General features: G+C 39.1%; 2 protein-coding genes across 5 annotated transcripts in view; one reads left to right on the plus strand and one right to left on the minus strand.

Annotated features, from left to right (window-relative positions):
• The window catches only part of IQGAP2 (IQ motif containing GTPase activating protein 2), a 126,693-nt gene that overhangs the window by 13,945 nt on the left and 85,706 nt on the right, over positions 1-27,042 (minus strand). For 2 of the 4 annotated variants that reach the window (XM_082074933.1, XM_082074931.1), the window contains 16 exons: positions 26,776-26,900; positions 24,596-24,759; positions 16,131-16,221; positions 11,521-11,682; positions 10,185-10,327; positions 9,036-9,206; positions 7,435-7,518; positions 6,662-6,733; positions 6,427-6,496; positions 5,890-6,098; positions 5,027-5,176; positions 4,082-4,245; positions 3,235-3,459; positions 2,493-2,633; positions 2,083-2,167; positions 163-395 (listed from right to left, as the gene is read on the minus strand). In XM_082074933.1, the coding sequence (XP_081931059.1) occupies positions 163-395; positions 2,083-2,167; positions 2,493-2,633; positions 3,235-3,459; positions 4,082-4,245; positions 5,027-5,176; positions 5,890-6,098; positions 6,427-6,496; positions 6,662-6,733; positions 7,435-7,518; positions 9,036-9,206; positions 10,185-10,327; positions 11,521-11,682; positions 16,131-16,221; positions 24,596-24,759; positions 26,776-26,900 (2,289 nt within the window). The remainder of the gene's footprint in view (positions 1-162; positions 396-2,082; positions 2,168-2,492; positions 2,634-3,234; positions 3,460-4,081; positions 4,246-5,026; positions 5,177-5,889; positions 6,099-6,426; positions 6,497-6,661; positions 6,734-7,434; positions 7,519-9,035; positions 9,207-10,184; positions 10,328-11,520; positions 11,683-16,130; positions 16,222-24,595; positions 24,760-26,775; positions 26,901-27,042) is intronic. The other 2 variants (XM_082074932.1, XM_082074934.1) reach the window with 2 other exon arrangements.
• F2RL2 (coagulation factor II thrombin receptor like 2) lies at positions 18,147-21,323 on the plus strand. The gene is made up of 2 exons (XM_082074935.1): positions 18,147-18,374; positions 20,080-21,323. The coding sequence occupies exons 1-2, from the start codon at positions 18,317-18,319 to the stop codon at positions 21,165-21,167; spliced, it is 1,146 nt and encodes a 381-aa protein (XP_081931061.1). The 5' UTR covers positions 18,147-18,316; the 3' UTR covers positions 21,168-21,323.

Here is a 27,042-nt window from a genome sequence, read left to right on the forward strand (position 1 = left end):
TTACGTTTGCTGCAGCTTCCTCAGCAGTGAGAATTTCCTCTATGGCAGATCACTCAACACTTAATTCAGAACAGGGAATTCCTATAGACCAGGAGTCCACCTGCCTTCCTCATCCTAGAGAAGAGCTTTTACTGTTTAGGCATTTGTGAGGGCTTTTCATACCTGAACTTCTGGTATGTCTGTGAGAGGTAAGTATTCATAGATGATAGATGTTCGCTCTCTCCTTCAAAGAGCTTGTTAGAAGCAGCGTGCTGGAGGACTTTTGCCACACAACCTAGGTTCCTCCTCTGGTCAGGGTGTATCTGGCCCCCAGCTGTCATATCAATTATATCAAAACCATCAGGAGCAACAATGGCAGGGTTCATGTAGCGATAGTACAGGAGGTTGCCGACAATCTAAAAGGAAAATAAAATAAAAATTAAAAAAATATATATATAAAATATCTTCCGTTTATATATAGTAATTGCATTTTACAAAACACAATCATTTCTACTTCTGAACTGGACCATTCAAACCAGTGCTAGAAAAACCCTTCTCAGACACAACTGTTTTCTGTGTGGCTAACTGGAAGATACTGTGGCCTTTTATAAGATGTGCCTCTTATAACACCTCTAAGAACATCAGTTATGGACTTTTGCAACCACATTTCAGTTGGTCCCAGCTTTATGTCAGCTAATGCAAGGCATCGAGTTGAACACATAAAGACAATACAAATCATCTTTCCTCTACATTTTGTAGGACTCAGCTCCAGAGGCTCATTCTCTTAAGTGCTACAGATGTCTGCCAGCATTAAGTGCATCCATTGACAAGGGACTCATTGTTTCTCATGGGGACTGCATGCAGCCCTTAAAGACTGGAGAACTGATTTTCCAAATTTCCATTTTTATAATGAAGTTACAGTAAATTGTATTGAGCAGATTGTGGTTTCAAATAATTCCTGACCTCAAAAACAGGCAGAACTTTTCTTTCTGCAATTTGCCTCAGTTTATGTGTAGTCACCTGCAGAACTTGCAACTTACATTTATAGGCTTTCAGTTGGGTTCTTTTTCAGTTGGGTTCTTTATGCTCCATCTGCTGCTACTATTTTTTTTTTTTGTAAGTTGAACAAATGCCTTAATCTGTATTGCTGGAGTGATGTACAGCAGTACCCCATAAATGCTGCTTGCAAGGATTTCCAATGCATTGTTAAAATGTACAAAAGCAGAATTATTTTTTTATTTGAGGAGTTTGAATTCCTTTAAGCCCCAGGATACAGATATATATATTTTTTGCACACCAAACAGTATCTTTTTGAAGGATAGTAGGAAAGTCCTAATGAAATACATACCTTGCAGTTTTAGAACCATTTCATTAAATACTAATAAAAGCACATTATTGAAGTGCAAATAGTTCTAATTTGAGAGAGTTTTCAGTCTCTCAGTTGGCTGGGAGGCTCATGGACCAATTCCTCTAAGCTCACTGAAGAGGCACCATGGCTGTGGTATGTTAGAGACGGGTACTCTGCCAGCACCATGCTTACCACTCACACTTTACTTTTCAGTCTGTACAAATGTAATCCCTACAACTTCTACAAGCATCTTAAATGGGTGTATGTAATGGAATGGTCTACTTGCAAATAATTTGTAAAGCCCCTCCTAATTGTATTTAAATTACAGTATTAGCACAAATTTTTCCAATATACTATTTTTTAATATATTAATGATTTTTGGTGAGATAAAAAAAAAATAAGACCATAGCATTCTCCACAAAAGGACTGCTGGTGTTAAGGACCATAGTACAATACCAAAACCCATGATGATTCAGATAAGCTCCAGCCCTTTAAGAATAGTTACTGAGCTGACTATCCAAGCATGTTGAACACTTCTTCCCACAAGAATTGCCGAGCACCCACATTAAGATAGCTAGGTTGTGGCAACAGAGTTCCATTCTCCTCCCCTTCTACCACCTCTTTGCAACCCAGGAATCACCAAATTCCTTCAATAGATGCTGGTGTTCTCAGTTCCTTAGAATGCTTAATATCAATAAAAATCCCTTTTGCCATTAAAAGAACAAGCTGTTGAGTGTTTGCCTTCAGAAGTCTACCTTTAACAGTTCATCTTCTGTTGCATCTGGGAATTTCTCATGGAGCGAGCTCTTCAGAACTTTGGCTATATATCTCATTCCATAACTACATGTGGAACAGATGAAAAGGAAAATAATGGAAAGACTTAGATGAAGCAAACAATTAAAAAAAAAAATCATTTTAGTCAGCCAAGTTATTCACCTTTCCCCTAACCACTTAAAACACAAGATGAGATGATAATGGAAAATAAAAATTCAAGTACAGGGAGACATTCAGGAGGCTGCTAAAGCAGAGCAGGACAAGCAGAGAAACAACTCCCTCTACTGGGAAAGTAATTCAATAGGCACGTATCACAAACCATGTTATTTGAAAGGATCTCCATCACTGAATTTACATGAACTGCAGCTTAGAGTCCTAACTCAGCACTTACGGCATCATATTGAGAGAAGAAAATATGGATGCAAGAACTTTGTCAGTGACTGCTCTCAAACTCTGAATTGATGATTCCAGTTTATTGACCACTTCTGTATGTGTTAATGCTTGTTCCGTGGTCACATCATATGGCAATTTGCTGCAAAACAGACAATTAAAATGAATAAAAGAATAAAATACAGCTTTTATTTGCTTCATAAGTGTCATTAGTGAACAGAAAAAAAACAACACAAAAAATGAATATAGTTGAAGTTGGTTAAGCAACAAGTGTCTCAGATGCATTACCTTCCTTTATATGGAAGGAGGCAGTTCATTTAGGTGGGGGTGAACACACCATGATGTACCTTGCCTTAATTAGGAAAGGGGAATACTAATTTAAAAAGAGATTAAAAACATGTGAGGCATATGTCTCTGCATTCCAGTCCCAGCATAGCTTCTCAAAAGCCCAGGACACTCTTAGGATGCTGTTATAAAACCTGGGAAGAAGGCTGTAAGTTCTTCCATGGCATAGTCTACTACACTTCTAAAGATTAAGTAATTGACATTTGAAGTTTCTGACCAGGAAAGTGATCTCTTTGGTGATCAGAATAGGTCAAAGTACCCGTTTTTCAAGCACCTCTCCCCAGAAACTCACCTTGTGCTGCAGAAAGGTGGGGAAGGGCAATTTGTCAGAGCAGGAAAGGGAAAGCAGAATAGAGAGAGGCCTCAAGTATTTAAACGGTACAGTATGCCCAACTCACCTAGCTTCACCGGTCTGCATTTCTAGCTGGTTTACCCATGACTTGTACACATCCACAGGACTAGTGTTGATTATAAGGGACTTGTCATCCATGATCTCCTTCACCACTGGGGCCAGGAGCTGGCGCAGAGTGTTCTGTCCACGAGCACCTCGATTGAAGCTGACAACCATTTTAATGACGGTGGGGTTGCCAGTGACAATATCCTGTATCTGGTCTACCTTAGAGCTGTATCAAGAACAGAAGAGTTTTCAGATCTTGCATATGTACACAGTTAACCTTGCTTTCTAAATATTTTTCAAAATCTACACTTTTAAAATTATCCTATTTATATCATATATTTCTTAGGCTTTCATATGAAACAAGATTATAGAAACTACTACCTGAATTCTATGTGTATTATAATAATGACCCTGGAACATAGCATAGTTAGTGCTAGCTAATATATACCTGATTTAGGCCCAAATAGCTGTTGAGGAAATACCTGTTAAAGGTGTAAGATATGATTTTAGTGTTTCAGGATAAGCCACCACTCTCCAGATACAGAACATACATTTACATAGAGAAAGAAGAGACTTTCTCCACCCTTATATACTCAACCACAAAAGCAAGAAACCCTGATGCCTATTTTTTCATGCCATTTTATCATACACAAGTATTGTGCACCATAGAAATATTTTTCTGAATTGGAAATAGCTCGAGCCGATGAATAAATTACCCTGAAAATAAATTTCTCTAGTAACAAAAATATGTATATGGTTTTACAGAAGTTTAAAGATGAATCATTGAATTCCTTTAGGTAAAAATTCATTGAACTGTCTGCCACACAAATTAACTAAATTGTACATACTTTATCTCTTCTTCTAGAGCAGTTTTGAAGAGTTTGAGAAGCAGATATTCTTCTCGTTGATTGGAGGCATAGTTGTATAGAGTAAAGATGACTGTATCCATAAACTTGGTTGATTTGTTTTGTGGCATCTGGAAGATCAGCTTTGCCAGATATGTGGGATTAGTCTACAAAACAAACAGATGACTTAAATTCTATTGTTCAAGACAAACTACCCCTACCTGCAGTGCTTTTGACATTTCCATTAATACCAAAAGTATTTCTGTTGATTCCTATATGTCACTTTTCCCTACTGGCTTTACTTTTTTTCCCCCCCAAATCCTAATGTATAAGAAACACCAAATACTGCACAATTAGATCTTTGTGAGTAGCCCAAGTAAGGATTTTGTTTGTAGTCTCCAAACAGTACCTTTGTGCATCAAGTTTGTGTATCTGACGGCAATGATAATCTATGAAATGACAGTGGCTACCTACCAAGAAGACATTGCATACTACATGACCACTTAAGCAACAGAGGGCATATGTCCTGGGAAGATCTAAGAGTCTCTAGAAAAACTTCAACAAGATGAGATAAAAGGAGCACAAGGACAAATGCATTATATGCTGTCAGCTGTATAGCAGACAGTTTGCTTTCCTCCACATGTAATGCACAGTAGCAGTGACAGTAACTTACATGGACTAAAAGATATATGGAAGAAAACATTTATCTTTGGCTTCAGTATGGACCGAAGTTATCCCCCAGAAAAAAAACACCAACCAAACAAACACTATGTTTTTTGTATGATAAAGACAGCAAGGACTATCACAGGAAGTATTAGAAGTTGATGACGCTGCTACAGTCTACATACTTCACAACCACTACTACCAATCACTTCAACAAAGCAAGCAATATATTTATAGTTTTCTTTAGTAGTTCACTGCCATGCTAATTTTTACATTAGTATTTACCTGTAAAAGGTAGAACAAATGTTGATAAGCCTCCAGTTTTTTTCTTCTCTCTTTACTCAAACCTTTGATACCCTGTTTGTCAACCATAACCATCTCCTCTAGCTGACTTTTGCTCTTTTTGTTAAGTTTCTTACTGTGAAGTACAACATCCTGCAGACAGAGTGATCAAAAGTTTAGACTATATGTTCACAAAAGGGCATATTGAAAAAATTAACACTTTTTTCCAACCATTAAAAATGCTGTATTCCTCCAAGGGCTCTTACTAGCAACTTCTTGTATTTTGCTGCTCTGTTCACTAACCAGTCTTTTGAACATCTTTATCTTGTCACAGATATGGCTTGCCAACAACATCTGTCTGGGAAACCTGATCTCATGCACACACTCATTCATCATTTATTTAACAATGAACAAGCTCTCAAGTATGATCAGAAGTTTACTGATGCTTGAAATCTGCCAAGCAATTATTACTGTCCACAAGTACCAAAACAAAGACTGACATTCAGTAGCAAACTGTCGTACCACTCAGAGCAACCTCTAACAAGGTATTTTGACAAGATTAAGACAAAGAAAGAAAGCACTTAATTTAGCAGGTGTACTTTAACTAATCAGGGTGAGTGAGCACTGGCACAGGTTGCTCTGAGAGGCTGTAGAGTCGCCACCCTTGGAGATATTAAAAAGCTGTCTGGATATGGTCCTGGGCAACCTGCTCTGGGCAATCCTGCTTGAGCAGGAGGGTTGGACTAGGTGACCTCTGAAGGTCCCTTCCAACCTCAACTGTGCTGTGATAGTGTAATCCTGAGCTCCTTCAACACACGAAGTGTTCATTGCATGCTACCAAGGGAGCCTGAACAGAGCCTGCTGACCTGAAGAGTGATTCTGTTTTTCACCAATAGTCCAATCTTTATATCCATTAAGTTCAAGTCCTTCTCCAGCTGCTGATTGGATCGAATTTTTGTAACCACTTCTTCTCTTAACCTTGTTACTTCTAGTTCTTCTTGAAAGTCTAAGTCACTTTGGTCCAAGAGGTAGGCAAATTTGCGTAGGACAGTCAAAGGTGGATTTTCAGCACCAACTATAGTTGAAATAAATAGGCTTGTTAGTTGGCAGAATACTGAACGCCCCTAAAACCCTCAGGAAACTGATCACTGCACAGAAGATTTTGAAGAAAGAAGAGAGAAGTTTATGCCAGTTAGAGCAAGAGTTGAATATTTTTGTCCAACTGTGTAAGTACAGATATCTAAACCAGTTTCAGCTGTAAAACAAACCAGTTTACAAACATTTGTGTCTGCTTTTGAAGTGGAATAGGAGACTGAGAAATCCCAGGTGAAAGTTTAAAAAAAAAGTCTGAACACAGTAACATACTTCTCCCAAATACACAACATTCAGCTGTTACCACTTACTTAGTGTTCTGTAGTCATCCCTGGCTTTGTTTGCTCTGAGAAATGCTTGGATCTTCACGATTTCTGCATTCTGGAAGGGAACAAGGTTAGACAAAAGAATCAAGTTACAACACATTTCTGCTCAGAAATACGCTGCAGAACCAGCACTCTATTTCCTGATATTCTCAAACTGCATGTGCAGTTGTATGATCCTGTTTTAATGCTCTTTTTTTCCAAAATGGAAAAAAATACTTACATGATCCTTGAAGTATTGCAGCCGTTTCCTATAAGCTCTCCTTGCTAGCCACATTTTGACCCATGACTGAATCTGAAAATTAAATAAAATTAAATAAATACTTTAGAGACACTGCACAATCTGTTTTGCATGTGTGTGCTTTAAGCTAGCTTCTGACAGTCCTGTTCTGCAGGCATGTCATTCTCACATACTTGCAGCCATATATGACTGTACCACTGAGCTCCTACAGTCCAGTGCCCAGATTAATGGGCTTGAACTGAAACAGCAAGTTGAATTCAAGGCCCTATCACCTACCACTCCTGTGTAGCATTATCTTTGGAAGTAATTTCGACACTGGGAGTCTCAGCTCTCAGTTGTAAACCAGCCTATTTCAGAGACAGTAGACCCCATCTGCAATTTACAATCTACTCATAACACAGCATCCAATTAGCATCTCAAAAGAGTAAATACTTTTTAGACAGATAGATTTGTCAGCTTTTAATGAAATAATAATATACTGTCAGCTCAAATATTTTCTAATTTAGTATTACAGAAAGGGGAGAATCAGGAACTCTCTATTATGAGCCATACAATTTCAGCAAAGCCTGATAGAAGTCAAACAGCTTTCAAGAATAAATTTGCTTAAGTTGTCCATTAAACAACTTTCAACACCATACAAACTTCTGGAGCACAAATCCCTCCAGGTTGTGCTCCTCTTCTTGGATTCCCAGCTGATAGAGGACCAAGCCAAGAGATACAGTGTACTCAGGCCCAAAAGCACAGTGGGATCTTACCTTAATAATAGCATCAACGTTGCCTTGAAACACCTTCAATCTGTCAACATAGCTTTTCCTTTGTTTGAATCCTTTCCAGAAAGCCTATTTTATGACAGGTGGGAGAACATTAATAAAATATTATTTTCTTATTAGTAATAAAGTCTACATATATACACCAAAATCAGTAGCAATTTTATCTTGTAGAGAAAAATTGACTTTGAGGTAAAAATATAACTAAGGTATAAGTAAGCTTGCCTCTATGTCTTTATGGCACCCTGATATACTTCATGGCAATTTTGGCTAATCTCTGCACACTTGATCCAATGCCATTTGCTTCCCTCCCCTGAAGCCATCCTTACTCTTATCAATGGTACAACTGTATCCTTTAGCATCCTAGTCACTGGCTTCATCCCATACAAATCAAGAGTCAGCCAGCTCTTGCCTACACCATCCAAAAGCTGTCCTCTTACCTAGCTGGGTCCCTATTGTTATTAGCCTGGTCTCCTTTCCAGTCCCTGGTCTTCCAGAGTCACTTAGGATCATCTTGTAGCACAGATAAAAGCCTCCCAGTTCCCTCACTTGGCTCTCCCTTTGCTAGCTCAGAAGCAAACTCTTGGTAAAAAACTCAGGGATAACAGCTACTCTCACCACCTTTACCACAGTTTGCCTTTCACCTCTATCCAGTCAATGACACCAGTGTTGTTGTTTACTTGTTATCTTTCCACAAGCCATTTTGATTTTAATGCCCATAGAAAACAGAGAACTTTGTTTACCTCATTTTTGCATATTTTTGAACATGAATTCCTCAAAGAACAATACAGTCCTTTACTAGGCTCAGTCACCATGACAGAAAATGAAAAGCCTATGCAAGCAATAGTTTCTAGTGGTAAAGATGTTGATCATCATGAATTATTAAATTACTATAGACTAAAAAAATATTTGTACATTTTGCTATATTTTGGGGGGCAGGGGTTTTGTATTTTTTCAAGACGGGAATAAATTGATTCTAACAGGAGGTGGCTATTTCACAATTTTAAAAACAGTGTGCATGCATTTGTCAGTGTTCACACCCTCAGCAGAAACTTTCTTTTACACTCCTTTTGCAGTTCAGCAAACTGAAGAAATCAAAGAAATACTGCCAGAGCCTGAGAATATCAGGGCAGCTGCCAGGCCCTACCCAGTTATGACTTCATGGAACAGAGGCAAACCACTTCCAAATAGGAATAGGCTAGAAAGGAATGTATTTAAGTCATGCTTTGCCAAGGAATTTTTGCTTCAATACTCAACAAGCGTCTCCTAATCTGTACTGTGTATAATTAGGTGTATCATGCAGAAACTAAACACCTCAGAATAAAGCCAGGGGTATGTGCTTTTGAGTTTCTCCCACTGAAATAACTTAGACTGCAGGTAGATATGATCCCTTACAAGTGGAGATTTACTGTTTAAAAGAACAGTTACTCCAATGAGGACACTAATGTATTTGTAGATGTGGAAGTTTTAATGGCTGCTAATGAAGACAGGAAGACAGACCTATTCAAGAATTTAATCAGTGGCAATAGTGAGCCACATCACCTGCCACATAGAGAAAGTTGCCCAAGCCTCTTGTTCTAGAACAATACCTGTATTTTGATGGTAGATGGTTCCTGGTTTCGAAGGTATGCTTTTCTCTCTTGGTATTTCTTTCTGACTAAGAATCCCCTTGCTCGGGCTTGCAGCTGAACAATCAGATTTTCATTAGCAAGCCACAGCTGCTCTCGATTGTAATCTGCTGTAACTTGCCCAACAACACTCTGTTAAGAGATCATGGAAAAAGGTCACTTAAAACCAAAAAACCAAAGCCAAAACCTTCCTGGAATTTGGCCTCTATTTTATCCATCTGTACAGCTTACGCTCATCCTGTCCAAGCCCCTCTGATTTACCCATAGATTTTAGTCAGTATGAAGGAAGAGCTAGTTTGCTAACAGTGAATGTTTTATGAAGGAAAATAAACTCCTTTCAAGCCTCAGTTAACTAGGTGGACATGCTATTCTGAGACTTTTTATATATACCCTAGAAGAGTTCTGCTTTCCTAATACTTACAAGTTTTTTGTAGAAGTCAGACATCTAGAAATACTCACTGAGTCAGGGAGCTCACTATGAAGAAGCACACTGAAGTAATTCTGAAGTCAGAAGTGCAGAAGGACATAAGAGCTCTTTGTGCAGAACAATAAACCCATAGGCTAGATGGGCTGCATCAGAACAGATCACACAAGCTTCTGCACAGTTTATTTTTTACCTTATTCTAAGTTACATTTCATGCCAGCACAGAACTTCTACAATAAGAAGGATTAACTATCACACTCATCCTGTTGAATCTGGAGATATGAGAATGCTGTCAGACGATTAAATTTAAACAAAACAGTGCTTCCACCTGCCACCAAATACATAATGAAATTCCTTCTCATAGGTCAACGTGAAGTCCAAAAAATAAAAGGATATGAAAACAATCAGACTTGCCTACCGTTGATGTCTGCTGCTGGCCATTAAAAGCAATGCTGTAAACCACAGTTAGGAAGTCTCTGAATCATTGTTGGATATCAGACAAGAGGTGTGCTACCATTATCTGCTTAGACTTAAGGTGCTGCTATTGTCCGAAGCAGATACTGAACTAAAATGATCTTCAGTCTCACCCAGCACAGCCTCTTGCATTGATATTGGTATGTCTGGCTATCTTTCTCTCAAACACTTATGCTGCATTTCCAGTAAAAACAAATGCTTCAGCTACCTACCTGGATTTCTTCACCAGTTAACCATGAAGTCTTTGGTACAACTCCTTCAGGGGCAACGCAGGTTCCTTCCTCTGTTTCCACATTGTAATAGTAATCATACATGTTTTTCATTACAAGTTTAATCCATGGACTTTCATTAGGATCTAAAGATAATACATACCATTAGCACACATTTATGTTCTGTTACACTGACAAATAACTGCGTTCCCTATGTATTTCCCATCTCTACATTTGCAACAAGCCCATTTTACATTCAAAGTCCCTATATGTTTTAGGCCAATTTGCAGTAAGGATGTTTTCAAAATTTGCAGTTACATGGATCAGGATCATTCTTCTAGAACAGAACAGCAACTAGTACAGAACCACTGCCAGCTTCTCCAAAACCCAACATGCCAAGTTGGTGCTTGGTCCTGAAACAGTGTATGCTATGTTTTCCATCATCACTCACACAAGTGGAACTGAGACTGTGTTTATAAAAAAAAATATTGTCCTCTGACCAAATGCTAGGCTTTACTGACACTTAGCTCACACTGGACATTTCCTATGTCCACGTCATTGCCATCTTCAGTGCTTTTGTATACAAAGCTGTATCCTGACAGGCAGGAAAAGCCTCATTTCCTCACAGACAAAAGGTCTCAAGGTAAAGCTGATAACGTCAGTTGTGCAAAATGCCCTCTCAAAACACATTGCAGGATGGAACATAACCATCTACTTTAAGAAAGTGTACTATACAGACAGTATATATATATATATTTTTTTTTTTTTTTCAGTTGTTGGCTAATTTTGGCTGCATTAGCTATGACCACCTCACAGCTCTTACATGACAAAACATCACATTGTCTTACTATGGGCAGATTCTAGCCCCAGCTTTAACTGATACCTGCTGCTCTGGCAGTGCAGTGATCATAACCAAGCCACGGAAACTGGCAAAGCCTGGCCTGACATTTAACAGTAACCTGTAAGGTCAAAGTGCCTTCTCTGCTAACAGAGAAAATCAGGGAATAATATGGATTTCTTAGAGGGTGGAGTAGTCCATTGACAGTCACAGAGAAACTGCCCTAAATTCACTCAGAGGCTAGGTTTGAGATTCTAGGAGTCTTAGCTAGAATCTGGAAATAGCTAGACATTTCTCAGCATGCACTGTGGTCTGGATGTGTGCAGCAGTTCAACATCATGTAAAAAGCACTTGAGGAAGTGTAACATATTTCTCAAAAGATTTCAAAAACCAGCAACTGCGGTCTTCAGTTTACAGTGATATTTATGTAAGCTTCTTCTGTGCTAGTCTTCCAGTTGCCTTATGGAGATGTGCAACTGTCCTCTTCAGGAAGGTTTTTACCTTCTCTAGTTTTCAGCTGCTTGGCTCCTGAGAGGTTCCTGAAGTAGGCTTCTGCACACTCTGGAACAACTCGTAACCCAAACTTGGACTGCAGTATCATCAGGATTGGCTCCGAATCGCCCTTCTCCAAGCTCTTGTTAATCATTGATGTTCCAACAGCCACTAGGGTAAAATAATGACATAGAAAATTAAGTGGTTTGTACTCTACATACCCACAACTCTAGCCTCCAGCAACTTGATAATGGACTTCCAAGGCTGGCACACACAGACAGCATGACATACACAGCAATTCAGTGCTTCACCCACTTGTAGCTTCCTTCTTGCTTGTAAGGACAAGTATTTCTGAGAACAGCAAGTTTGTTAGACAGAACGCTTGCACTCCACCCAGGCTGGGATGCATCCACAGCATGACAGAGTGGTCTAAGGGCATAGCTACTCCTCCGTTAAGCATCACATCAGATAACACCAGGTCAGGGGCTGAGGATGGCAGGTACCCCACACTCAGCCTGATCTAACAGACAGGCTACCAAGCAGATCACCTGAGCTTTCTACAGATGCATGATGTTACTAGCCTTTACAGAATGAAGCTGTAAACCTTAACATTCACTTCTACTATGTGAAGTGGGAATAAACCCAATTGCCTTGCACGATGTTGAAACACTAACAGCATCCTAGTCAGGATTCTCGAGCAACTCTGTCTTGTCCTCACTGCCTGAGAGCTTGTCTAAAGCTGATATAGCAAGTTCATGCCCTTGAGTTTGCCAGAGACACAGCTTTTGCTTTCATGTCACATAAGTGATACTGTGAAACATGTTCAAACTTCGAGGATTTATGAAGTTTCCCACACTCTTATTGAGGACTTCCTAACTGTCATTTGATTTGTTGAGGTCCCACCATCACTTGAGGAGCTGATACCACCATATCTGACAAGATGTAGCAGCACACATCACTTCAAACACACCAGAGTTTCATGCTGCTTTAAAAACTGCTGCTCTGGTTTTAATGGTGTTCCTTGACATCTAAATTCAAGATCCATGCACAGAGGAGCAAGTGAATAGACATGTATGGCTAGAACATACATTATATACTGGCTTAAGTGAATCTGGCTGCTTTTGCATCCCTCAGCTGCCCTTCACACTGCAACACCAATCACTTTCTTATCTTGTGTATATACAGATGAATACAAAAAAGGTCTCTCCCCATGCTCAGTGCTCTGCCTATACATTTTTTCCAGCCAGAGCTCACCTAAAATGTGATTAGTGTCAGAAACCTACATATAGGAGGCACATGAGAGCTGGCAGGTGAGCATTTCAGCAGAAGAAATTTTTTTGTGGCTAGTTTGACTAAAGTGGAATGGATACATTTGGCTAGACAACAGAATAATCTCCATATGCATTGGCATCCAGCTGAGAAACAGTAAATGCACAACACCACACCACCACCATCTGGATTTCTACCAGATAGCATCCTGCTATTTTTCTGTGCTTTGGGAGAGACCCATGCCAAGCACACATGTGCTCCCCAGAAAACTGGCAAAGACTTTGTACCACAGCTGTGGTATTGCAGTGCCCAGGCATCTGGCCTCAGTAGCCGAGAAGCTGGAAAAACTGGGAAAGCTACACATTATCAGCTTGCTGCTGCTGTCCAGGGGGCTCTGGGGGGTCAGCCCTACTTAAATGCAGCCCTGTGCATCTGGTCAAGTCTGGTCACCCATATTTGAATGCTTTTCTTCTTCCTTTTCATCCTATAATTACAGGTGCCAGAAACTATTGTTATGAAGATAAAAGGGCACACAACCTAGCTAACAGTAGGTCCCCTGCTGCCTTTTTCTTATCCTTTAACTAATTATTCTTGTGTTTTAGAAGGGAAAAGTAAGAAAAATATTTAGCAAAGAAAAATACCAATTCAGTAGAGGTTATTCCTTTACATTGGAGGGCTAACAATTAATATTGTGGCTGTTGCTCTAAAGAAAGGCCATGTGACCTCTGTAAAATTATAAGCTAAAGAGAGCTCAGTCATCACCAGCTGTAGGAGACCTGTGGGCTCCAGTCTGCTCCTGCAGCAGTTGTGATGTCAATACCAGATCAACACCGTGAAGAGCTATTTTCTGCACCCATCCTCCCTTGAAACAGCTAAGATACACAAAGATGCAGCTGTCTGGTGTGATAAGCCTCAACCCTCAGACAGGGCCAAAGATCAGCATTTTCCTGTAATGTGGACTCTCTCATGACAGATCCTGCTTTGACAGACACACTCTTCCTGTACAAGACCGAAGGGTGGTTATAGTATCTATTCCTGAAGGCTATACAGCTCATATATAGCCAATCTGATTCAAAAGGTGAAGTAAGATGATGCAAACTGAACAAACAAAAAATTAGGAAGCACCCAGCATTTACTGAACATGTCTTCCTAAATAAAGATACAAGATAGGAAGTCCTTACTGACAGGGAAAAAAACCTTTAAACATTTTAATACTCTAGTATTCAATCTTTATATAAGGAATAAAAATTACTTTGGAAAGAATCAAGACTGTTTCAGAAGAGCTGTCAGTACCTTATTTTACTGCTTTTTTTATTGGCATTACAGCAGCAGCCTCAAAAATACACTTTGTTCTGACTGTAGCAAATAAATCTTTGACTGCATTGCAAAAGTTTGAGTGGGAGGTGGGGAGTAGTTTGTCTTTCAAAAACAGCATCTCTGAGATAGATCAAAATAAAAGTTTATTTTTAAGTTGCGATCAAGCTGAACTAAGTTTAGACTACATGAACACAACATGTTAACTTCCTGAGACAGGATTTGTTTGTTACAGGAAGTATCAAGTTCTGTGCTGTGGGGAAATTTTAAATCTCAGTTTTTAGCTGCAAAAGCTTAGAGCACTTCTGAGGAATGTGCTGTGCTGACACTGCTTCCTTTCAACCCAGAGGGCAGAGTACAAGAGATTAGTAGTTATTGCTACAAGTGACTTGTTAAAACAGTTCTACTGATCACACTTGATTAAGAAAAGCTGTACATTTACTACAACTATAGTGCCACACACTAAATGAAAAGATTTTACTACAACAACTAACTAGAAGATGGAGCAGTGGCGTATCTTTAGTAACATCATATGGTGCTGATATATGGATAATGCTGTGCTAATTCCTGAAGGCCATTTATGAGATACATTCTTAATGCTTTTACACCAGTGGACACAAATGAGGATGTTTTCAAGTTGTTCTTCAGCTTTAGCTTACATCTGTTTATAAGCTATGCATTTCCTTCCCTTCTCTGCACTCAGGTGTTTCCTTGTGCCTCTGGATGGCATTGTGGGAAGCCATTTTTGTCCACAAAAGAAGGTATCAGCATTCCTGAGTACAAGAGCTTGGTTGGGACAACAAATGTGTGTCTGATTCCCTCAGAAAACACAAGCTGGGTACTTTTCACAACAGATGCATGACCTACAAAAATACTTCAAGCTTCTTCAGTAGATCTGGCTGGTTACATTAAGACTGTACTAATTGATTAAATAAATTCTAAAGTAATAGTAACGCTACACTCAATGTTTCTGTAGCAGGGATGGAACACTTTGTAACAGCTAGCTGTGTTTGTTTTCTTCCGCCTACAACTTACAAAGCACAAACAACAGACACAGCCTGGCTATAAGTAAAGAGGCTGCCACACTGCACTAAAGAAGGCTGAATGCAGCACTGCAGGAATGCACAGAGTTCAGCAATTGTATTCACAAGCTCTCAGGGTTGCAAAATAAGGCAACACTGACTCACCCAAAGCCAACTCAAGCAGAAGGTGACTGAATACCAAACACCAAGCTAACAGCCTTGGCTGGTGTGTGCTGGCCCCAGACAGACACATGTAGGGGTGCCACCATGCTTTCCAGCATGACACACACACCCAGCTACACCTTCTCTACATCACTTGCCACTCAAAGTTTATTACATTATGGATATTTCTCTAATATTACTATATTTAATCTAGAGGATTAAATATAGTAAGAGGATGTTGAGTACACCCAGTACATAATGCTCTGACAGGGCAAGCCTCAGCATTTTTCCTGCAGATTTCCTCCTCTTTACAGATTGGAAGAGCATGCACTTCTCCAAAAAGCCTGAATGTTCTTTGTATGCTATTTTTAAAGTTAATACGTTCCTTTTTTTTTTGGTAAGCACTTAATAAAAGGCATTATAATGAAAGAAGAATAAGCAAATTTGTAAACATCTAAGAATATGCCCTTGCAACATACATTAAGATTTTAGTCTTATATAAGCAAAATAAGCTCTTGCATAGTATATCCCTCCCTGTTCTCTTTTTCTTCTGTTTCACCAGCTATGTGAAGATACACTAACTCTAGGGATCTTGGTCATATTGATAACTTATATAACCAAATCCACTAAATCATTAGCCAAACTGTAAAGATTACCACTTCAGATAAAACCAGCACCACCCCTGGATATCTAAGCCATCCTGTTTTCAGTAGAATAAAGAACATGCATTAATTCCTTTTGATGTATTTTAAAGGGCTGCCACACTTTCCTGAAGTGGAAAAAATAAATTATCAATTCCAGCTTTTGAAGACTAAGAAGAACAAGAACAATGCAGATAAAGTAAATTCTTACAGATTGCTGCTTCGTTTATATTGTTATTGGCATCATTGATTCCATTTTGTATTTCATCCAACCAGAGAAGTGCTGACTCATCTTGGGATTCCTGGAAAAGGAAGAGAGAAAAGCCATTAAAAGAGTGAATTACAACAAAAGTTGTCTGAGCATACTGATGAGCTCTATATACAAACTCCCCTTACAAAGCCCTTGGACACTAAAAATAATTTGACCACTTAAAAAAGCAATAAAACACACATTCTATTTAGTGACTTGAATAAAACCCTGTTCAAATACAAAGCTCTGAAAGTTTTCATACATAGAAGACATGATCTTGCTAAAGATGAATACGAATTTTGAGCAAAGCTAGAAATGTTTTCATTTCCATGATACATAAGCGAAGTAATCTGGGTGTCAAATAAAACCACACATTATCAGGCAGCACTGTGATATCTGTGTGAAGTGCACAAAGCAGAAGACCCAAGGAAGCTGGCTTTCTTTCAGAATCCCTTATTTGGAAAGGATCCACTTGTGTACCTGAGTATGCATTACATTAGAAAATAACAACAAAAACTGACATACAGTGACAACTCAGGTTTAGTAATGATGACTTAACACAGGCAACTAACGTTTCAAGAATTAAACAGCAGAGCAGATACCACTCTTCTTAAAGGCTAACAGTGCGTGGCATTCATCCCCAAGTTAAAATAGAGTATGTAGGAAAGTGGCCTCATCATCCCCACTAACCAACTGTGCTCCTGCTGCCCTGGTTCACAGGTGAACCAGCACTTTGGCTAAGAAAATAGGGGCTAAAGAGACATTTAAAATCTAATCCAGTAGGCGAGGGAACAAAATTCATTCTAAAGAGGAAACAGGAGTGCCGGGTCTATAATAGACTAATGATGAAAGAAATAGGAATGCATTCATTCGATAAAGATCTAGGAGTATCTGCACACAAATATTTCACCAAAACACAGAAACTCTCTCAAGCTTATAGAGTGTGGATAAAGAACCAATTTCACAATGAATATCCCTGGTTTTGCACACAATTCCAGGGCAAAAATCCAATAAATGTGTTATCCACAGAAACTAAAGACAAAATGTTTTTTAAAAAAAAATAAGGAAAGATAGGCTCTTCAGTTTGCATCATATATGTAAACAAGGTAACAGAATAAATAAAATGAAGTAGTATCATGCAATTGCATGACAGTGGACACATACCACAAGTGTAGCATAAAATTAGAGTTAACACTTGAGAGACTACATACTAAATTCCTAAACTACAGCTGGCAATTTTGTGAAAAGGACTCAAAAAAATTCTGTATCTGGTGTCCAGCTTCTACACACCAAATACAAGAACAGACACAAATACTGCTCTGGAGCCAAGTACAGCTTATGCTGAGCCTTGTTGCCAGCTTGGAAGCCAGACCAACGCTTGGGCTAATTTGGTCTGCTGGAAGCAAGCTGTTGTTATTTGGCATTCAGGGAAGGAAAAAAAAAAATCCAAGCAGAGAAAAAAGAAGGGAATCAACAAAACAGCAGATGAAAATAGGGGAAAGGTTTCAGAGCCTGCAGGCTGTGAAGGGGTGGGAACTGTCTGAGCAGAGCAGGCAGCCGGACTGAAGAAGCACAGATAGTTAATAGTGGGTAGGTAGGTAGGTAGGTAAAAGGCAAAGCAGAGAACAGTTGTCTTAAGACATGTTTGTACGTATGGCTTGCTTTCACCTTCACATTTGCTAAACTGGGAACACCACACTTCCTCAAGCAGAATTCAGCGACATGGAATTTCAGTCTGTGGATGAGACCTTTCAGGGTTTAATGAACGCGCTCTCTGATTTTTTTCAGAAAACATCTTTTGCCCCTTATATCTGTATGTACACATTTCAGTATAACCCCCCACATTAACTTCAGGCTCATGGTAAATTAGGAGTTAAGTTGCTGCTGTAAAGCAATATTATCTGCGTTGGGCAGAGGCTGAAACTGAGTCATGTGTGCATATTTGGATACGTCACACCCTCTTGCTGTAGTAGACAAAGAACAAACTAGCTACTTACTATAAACCTCATGCATACAGGATGCTTCTGGAGAACAGATCAATCATTCTCTAGTCTCCTACACAGGGGAAAAAAAACCCCACACGAAATGCCACTTGAGATGAACTAGAACAGCATCATTGTTTGCCCAGCTGAATTTCACATACTACAATGAAGATACTGTTTTTCAGTGGACTGCTGTCTCTTAGCTCCTGTCTTTTCACAACAGGTGAGTCCTCCTTTCTGTACCTATTCTATATTTCAGTCTTTATCAAAATATGGGCTTTTTTATTATGTTTGTGCTTTGCCAAATGGATTGTACATGCATCATTACAGACAACTATATGCTAGGAAGCCTCACTTAAGGCAGACTTTTATTCTTCCATTTCAGTGACACCTTACCTCCCCCCCTTGCCCAAGTCACTTTCTATAGCTAGTTTAAAGGATCTTTCTGCACTTACTGGAGGCAGATCTTCTCTGTAGTATTTCTGTAATGATCTGATAATCATAAACCTGTAGTCTTGTTCTTTCTGCTTTAAAACATTCAACAAAATTACAACTTCGGGTGGTCTTATAGAAGGAAATGCTCAGATAACTGTTGTGACAAAAATAACCAAAGGAAATGATCAAATAATAAGCCTAGTTTTTTTCCTCACTAGAATTAAAACTGTTTTCAAACCAATATAAGTTTAATGAGTTGATTCATATATACTCTCTCTCTCTCTCTCTCTCTATATATATATACACGCACATGCATGCACATATATCTTAAAGAGTGACTAAAATTCATTTTCTGGATTAACCATCCAGAAATCACTCAAAGGGATGCAGACTACTAATTATAATTTGAAAGCATTCTACCATAAATCTGCCAGTGAGGACAAAAAAACCCCCGTTTTCTGTGTTTTATTCCCATATGGAAGGATAAAAGAAAAACCCACGGGTTTAATCCAAATTTCAGTAAACTTCTGAATTCTAGTTTCAAGATGCATGCTCTAAGCTTTACACTAAGTCTTTTGGTATTACACATAGCTAATACAATTTTTAAATTACAAAATTGATTACACTGCTGTTTATTCTGCAAAATTTATTTTGTAAAATACTTTCTAAACCCATGTGCTCCACACATTTGTGCTTCATCTGGAAATGTCAATGTCTGTACAAAATTCTCTACTAAAGACTAAGAGTCAGGCATTAATAAAAGTGGCAGGACTGGCTTTGCCCACATGTTAAGAGTGTTTATTTACTGAAAATTTTCCTCCTGCATGAAAAGTTTTATTCACTTACCAATAAATCTGATCTAATATCAGCCCAGTCATTTCAGTTATCAAGATTAACTGCCCTTCCTCACTTATGAGAAGCTGAAAAGATCTATTTTTCTTTAGCCAGAAGCTGAAGAATACAAAATACTATTTATTAATTGGATATGCGAGACCAAAAAATTGAGTTTTTTCAATTTTCTAATTTACAGGTTTTTAACCTGTGCTAGGCAAGACAGTGCTTTTTGCATCTTTCGCAGTCATGCATTTAATCCATGAAGTGACAAAGATAGTACCACTGTTTGCTTTTCTGATCAAGCCTGCTGAATGATGAATTACAAACATTGTTACTATGGGGCAAAATTCTCTAGCTGATAAACATTAGAGATGTCTGGTATTTTTGCCAAAGTTACTGAAAGCATGCAAAATTCAGAAAGATCAGGTTAACACTAAATTTGTGCTAAGTTTTCAAGGTCACATGCGAGATGACAAGTAAAGTGAAAACTGTCCTTGAGCACATTTGATATGAACACCCAAAGCAAAGGAAAATGTCACCAAATCTTTTAAACATATACCGCTTTTCACAAGGATGTTTACCTTTCTCTTTACCTGAAGGTGAATTACATTGCTAATTCAGTAATTTGCCCTTTTTAACATTTTAACTTTTTTTTTAAGCTTCAGAGTTTTCACTGAATGGCTCTGCAATTAAAACTGTCTCTCTTATCAAGACTTTTCGTGGAATTTCAGCAAGAGACTATGATTACATCCCTCCTTATGCTATAGAAGGGGAGACAAAATCCATCCATATCAGAGAAGACAAATGCTCTTCAAAAAAGTCAAATGACTCCACTTTAACAGAAGTGAACAACACCACACTTGAATACCTGGCCAGCTCTCTGAGCACCAAGCTAATACCTGCAGTCTACCTCAGTGCTGTTTTATTGGGTGTGCCATCTAATGCCATCATTTTGTGGATGTTACTCTTCAGGATCCGGTCTGTATGCACTGCCATCCTCTACACAAACTTGGCGGTTTCAGATCTGCTCTTCTGCATCATGCTGCCCTTCAAAATAGCGTACCACATCAATGGGAACAACTGGATTTTTGGGGAAATGATGTGTCGAACCACCACTGTGGTGTTTTACGGTAACATGTACTGCTCCATTTTGCTGCTCACATGTATCAGTGTTAGCCGCTATGTGGCCATTGTTCACCCCTTCACCTACAAGAGCCTACCGAAACGTGCCTATGCCATCGCAGTCTGCGCTACCGTGTGGATCATCGTCTTCCTGTATATGCTCCCGCTTTGCATAATGCAGCAAAGCTATTATGTGAAACAACTGGGCATTTACACATGCCACGATGTGCACAATGCCTGCGAAACCATATCTTCCTTCCAGTTCTACTACTATGTTTCTTTAGTCACCTTCGGGTTTTTAATACCTCTCGCAATTATCATTTTCTGCTATGTCTCAATTATACGAGCACTCAAGACTCATGAATGGTTCTGGTATGTTAAAGTCAGTCTTTTGATCCTTACTATCTTTGCTATTTGCTTTGTGCCAAGCAATATTATCCTTATTATCCATCACATTAACTATTACTATAACAACACAGATGGGTTGTATTCTTTTTATCTAATTGCTTTATGTCTTAGCAGCTTAAACAGTTGTCTTGATCCTTTCCTTTATTTTCTTATGTCCAAAATCAGAAGTCAATCCAATATTTATCTAACAATGGTTAAAATTTCCAGGGAAAAATGAGTTTAGTTCTATATTTATATTACTGGAATTATGACTTTGTGTAGTATTAACCTAGGCAGCAAAGCTCAGGTACAACAGTTAAACTTAAATTTAAAAGTGTTAAAAAAAATACTATCTCAGTAAAAATGTACTTGCTTCCAAACACCAGACAAGAAATGTACTCAGAAATACATTTCTTTAGCCCTACAATTTTATCATACATATTGCAACATCTGGTGTGCCTAGACTCAGGGCTCCATTTTGTTCTGGGAAGATCACTTTCATGTCCATGAAGAAGAAACCAGAATATCAGTGACCACAGCCTCTGAACATCAGAAGAGAAGTCAATAGCTGAACATCACTTTCAGGCCCATTCATGATTTCCAAATACTTAAAGTTAGCTCTCAGCCCACAATCACTGCCGGAACAGTGGTGTGAAAAGAAGTTTTTGGTGCAGCAGAAGTGGGAACAACTAAAAGCACTTACTGTGCCTGTGAGCTGTAGAGCTTTGTGGAAGCTCCCTGCCACACAGACAAGGAAGCAAATACTGCCCTGGATGTTGGAAATAAAGGGCCATAGTCCCTGTAGGTTCAAGGAGCAGTAAATATACAGCTGTAGACACAATTCAACCTCTCCTATGAGGCTGTTTAACCAGCTTTGCTCTGGAGACTTGTTCTTCCACTTCCTCAGTGCCTGCACTCTTCTAGCTCATGGGGATTGCTGGAAGCTAACCCTTATCAGTGTGAACCCAGGCATGTGTAATTCTTGCTTGGTAAGCAAAACAGTGAAGCTATTTTGCAGTATTCTCTGTTTCCACATCCTCACAGGAAATACCTTCAGTGTTACAAATACTGAAGCTAGTTATGGTTGATTGTCCACATTAATAAAGCAAAGGGTTAGCTTTTACATTTACAGAAACTCAAAAGCTACATATATACTGAGTATAAGTTCTACAAAATAAGCTCAGTGGCTTGTGTTTGTATTTGTTAACTCCAGAATGTGAAACAGCAATAAGAAAAAATGTGTTTTACTTCGGCTTGATAATAGCATTGTAAAAAAAATTAAATAAAATCATTTGCACTGGGAAATGTCTTCAAAGAATCTGCAGCCTGGTAAGACCCATCTCCCTCCCCCCGCTCCAGTTTCTTCTGGTTTCTAATTAGTTTTAATCTTTCCATTCCCTCAACATACACAAGAACAGATTTTAAAGATAAATTTAAAGTAATCCAGATGTTATACAATTATTCTAAACATAAAAAAATGACAACTATAAAACCGGTATTCCTATCACTCAAAAAAATAAAATAACACAGGAACCATTTCAACATTTGGCACATCTGTTTAACTTTTCAGTTATCCATAATACGCTTCCTAAACACAGAGTTTCTCTTCACTGCAGCCTGAATACACTTAGTTTAAATGGCCTTGAGAACTGTTAGAAGCTGTGGTTTAATATTACAGGAATAAATAAATTCCAGGTTTGCATTTTCAATTTCAAGCAAGGAACAAGCAGGTGTGACCTGAGATTAAGACCAGTAACAGGAGATCTGGGTTCAGACTACTTCCTCAAAGCCACCACAGCTACAAGGACGTGACAGCAAGCTGGTTACAATAAGTGAGCAGGTTTGACCCATATGTTTTTCCAGACACTGAGGAACACAGGAAGTTCACAGGCAGGCCTATCTGATCCTTGTAAATCAAATACTTCCTCTTACCACAGCTCACTCTTAAAACATGCTAAATGCGATTAAAAGCAGATCTGCCTTGTAAACAGGACTCAGAAAAGCAGGGAATAGACTTCAGACTTATTGTACCGCTTTCTCTATTCTGTTGGGGATTTTTGTTTGGTTGCTTTTTTTAAAAGGAAGTTGAAATCGTTTTTGCCTAAAGAACAGTGTAGGTAGTAAGTCAAATTAATGCATCTGAGTATTTCTTTTGGGAGTAGATACAGTACAATGTGTTGTTTTCTTCCTAAACAGAATTGGTGTGGTTTTTGTCACCATGAAGGGAGAAAACACAGAGGTGTTTTAAGTATTTGTCAAAAGACTGCAAAACCAAAACAGCTCAGGAGAGAAAGGCCAGCAGAGGTATTTAAGAACATCACAAATTTTTGAATGACAGGATTTTGATGAGATTGCACAGTTTCTGTTCTGAAACTTGGAGACACCCATTTGCTTCCTACCAGCACATTCACACAGGGACAGGAGCAGGCACTGGGTTCACACCTGGGGAGCCCAGCAGGAGCCAGCCCAGGCAGGGCTGCCGCCAGGCAGGGCTGCCGCATGCAGATCTCTGCCTTGGGGACGTCTCTGCTCACAACACATGCACAAAGTGTCTGGAATGTCCTGGGCCAGCACTGCACAGGGCCACCACCCTCAAACAGCCTCTTCATAAGAATACCAACCCTGGACTTTCCAAGACAGGTAAAGTAATTGACATGCACTAAACCCTTCCCCGCGCAGACAAAAAGGGAGGTGACTTTTCAGGATCCAGTGCTCAAAGAAACCAGCACTGACCCAAGTAACAAATTGAGATGTGCGAATGCCTTTCAAAATCTCTGGCAGAGGACTACAGAAAAAGTTTCACAGCAGGTGCCACAGGTGAGGTGGCAAGATAGCTGGCAGGTGTTTCTACAAGCCGAAGTTCAAGGATTTTCTCCAGCTGACCATATGACTTTAGGAATGCATTATGTAAATCATGCAGATTTTATACATCTTTTCTAGACAGTGGGTATTTTCAGTGTTATGCTAGTGGCTGTAGCTAAGCTTGTGTTCAGTCACATCCTGCAAGCTGTGAGGCTGATCTTTGTTTATGCTTCCCTGAGCAGTGATGCTAACCAGGGCAGTGCTTTTGGGCAAGCAGATAGCAATATCCTGCTGAGATGGGTTTAAACTGAAGGCACTTACAGGATGGCCAGCATGTTGTTGAGTGATAAAGCCAGAACCGAAATATGTACAAAACTCCACCATTATAAAAGACCAGTGTTATGCAACAGACTCCTCAAAAGTACTTCCTGGAGGTTTAAGGGAAAACATGATCCCTTCAGCATGACTATGACTCATTTTTGACAAAACCCTCAATTCCCACCCATTCAGTAACCACCTGCCTAACATAGTTTAGTAACCAGATCCTTGCATAGACTTATAACTACATGAGAACTGCTGCTGCCCACGTTTTTTAATAGCTGCAGCAACCCAGTAGAATTAACAAGCAGCAAGGTGGCACTCGAGCAGAATACATCTTAGTATTAATACATCAAGAAGTGATTCCTTGTGCCAGAATAAGGTGTAGTGAAAAATTACTTAGTGCCACTTTGTTGTCGTTGGCTTATTTACTACCCTATTTGCACAGCTAATTCAAACATTGTAGGAGCAGAACAGGGACACACATGTAAGTGAAAAGAATTGGCATTTCAGTTCTGACAAAGCAGCAACAATCAAAGCTCTAACCTTGCATTTCTGTACTTTGGCTTGGTGCAGAACATCCTGATAATGCCTTGCATTTGCTGGTCTCACATCCTGCAGCTTGGCTGTGGGCAACAGTAGTGTTTCTAGAGTTTTCTCAGCATTTCCTTGGTCAATTGCTTCATTAATTTGGCCAATTGCAATGATTCCTATGAAACAGAAAAGTTAAACATGTAGTTACCAGAGAAAGTTGTAACACCCAATATCAGATACAAACAAAGCAGTAACACGAAGAACAGAAAAATCACGTAAAAAGAAGCAGAGGCAGCAACAGCAGCTGATTTAAAATTATTTTTGCTCAAATATTAATGTGAATCTATTAAGTTGTACAGTTTTCCTTTCTGCCACAGTTATTGACCTATCTGTATCTCCCTTTCCATAAAAATCAAATTTATCCTTGTCAAAAAAAGGCTTCCCTGCTTTCAGGGGATGAGTATCTACATGAAGCTTAAGGAAAGGTTGGGTATGACATCTAAATATGGGCACCTACAGGTTGGCTTACAGTGCCAAAAGACTTATTTTCAACTTTTCAGACCAGATTACTTGAAAGCCTCATTTGGACACATGCATACATACTGACCTACTCACCACAGTGCTATATAGTATCTTAACAGCTTTCTTTAAATTTCACCTTAAATAACCAATCTGATAAAGGTGGCATTATGAGAAACCACTTGTTTTTTCAAACCAGTAGCGCTCAGGACTTCAGCTGGCAAGTAACATGGTCCAGTGTATTCCATAAAACCTCTAACTCATTTTCTTCAGACTGGTCTCAGCATTTTAAAATCAACTTCCTCTGACCCCCAAACGATGCTGAAATGTGCTGCTCAGGGTACTTTCTCCCTAAAGCCATATCAGAATGGCACCAAACAAGGGCTTCATGGCATCCCTGCCAGTGACAAATCACCTCCCACACCCATGACAGCCCAGCTGGTGGGGTCATGGATCCATGCCCTCATAAGGCTTTGGGAATAAGCAACTTTTCTGGGATGCTACCAAAGAGATCATGTGGACATGCAGGCTTGCTTATGTAGACAGAGGCCACCCTTCCCCCCCACAAAAAGGCAATTATGTCAGTCAAACTGCTCAGCATCCCACCCTGCCAGAAGGCACACATTGCAAAGTAAGCCACAAGGGTCCACAGCCACCACTTGACTAGATTTAGAAATGAAACAATCCAGTCAGTTTTAGTATTTCTGTAATATAACTGTTCTTTTAGCAGCATGAAACACATTAGCACACACAACACTGATGGCAGTGTGGGGAAGGCACACACACCATGTGCCAGTGCCACCCTGGAAACAACTAGCCTACGTCTTACCAAGGCTCTCAAACGATACTCCAGATCGCTTCCCAAATGGCTAGAGGTCTGAAAGCTACCCTCTTCCTTTCCTTGCTCCAGCAAATTAGGCATAACTTGCCAGTTTCATATTTTGGTTAAAAACAAACAAAAAACCACAACAAGAACAAAAAAACCCAAAACAAACAAAACCACAAACCAAAAAACCCCAAACAAAACAAAACCAGAAACCCACCACTTCTATATTCAGTGGAGAAACTTCAATCTTTAGCATTTTTGAAGCCCAGATGACCAGCTATTGTGTTTCACAGCACCGTTTTAGGGCAATACAGTTACATTTAGCTGCAAAAATGGTCTCTAAATCCATTTATATTAGAAAAAGCACACATAAGAAGCTACTCTCAGGAAATCAAGTTACCTAAAATAAGTACAAGACAGATAATTACTGCACAAGTCCTTACAAACTCCCTTGTGAAAAACAAGGGCTTGGAAATCATTTAACATTAAAACACACTTTTCCACAGGACACTGCCTGTAATTTCTACTTCTATCCCCTAGTACATTCTTTGCTTACAATTTCTGCGAAATGCCCAAAGCAAGACCATCCAGTGCAAATACTGAAATATACTGCCAAGTGTACATAACTGTGGCATTTGCAACATTGCAGAAGGCAGGGACCCTAGAATATCTTTCAGCCAGCCAAACGACCAGGAATATTTAAAGAACATTTAAAGAACAAGTGCATCCAAAATTCTTTAACCTCTTCTCTCTTGAAGTGTCTGTACAAGGCCATTCAGCACAGGAATATATGTACCAAGGACCAGACTATCATCTCTACAGGCAATGTAGAGGAAGAATTACTTACTTTCATTTTCTTCTTGAATTTGCATATTAACCATGTCAATGCAGTTCTGGATATCATTCCAGCTTAAATAATCTTGGCCTTGAGATGAAGCCTCTGACTTAATAGACAATAGTGTATCAGCATAACTACAAGAAGATATAAAATAGATAAATGTATTTCATATACAAGATAAACTGTCAAAGAATTAGTCAGATGTATCATCTATCATTTAGTGCCTACTATTTATTTTCAATGAATGTGTCTCAAACTAACTCATCACTTGCCAGA

Source organism: Streptopelia decaocto (assembly GCF_964273445.1).
Source record: "Streptopelia decaocto genome assembly, chromosome: Z".
Classification (NCBI taxonomy): Eukaryota; Metazoa; Chordata; class Aves; order Columbiformes; family Columbidae; genus Streptopelia; species Streptopelia decaocto.

What these genes read in the sequence shown, in the direction of transcription:
- F2RL2 (XM_082074935.1), top strand. Translation starts at nt 18,317, where the DNA reads ATGAAGATACTGTTTTTCAGTGGACTGCTGTCTCTTAGCTCCTGTCTT. An exon ending in CTCCTGTCTTTTCACAACAG is followed by an intron (nt 18,375 to 20,079) that starts GTGAGTCCTCCT and finishes TTTTTTTTTAAG; the next exon opens with CTTCAGAGTTTTCACTGAAT.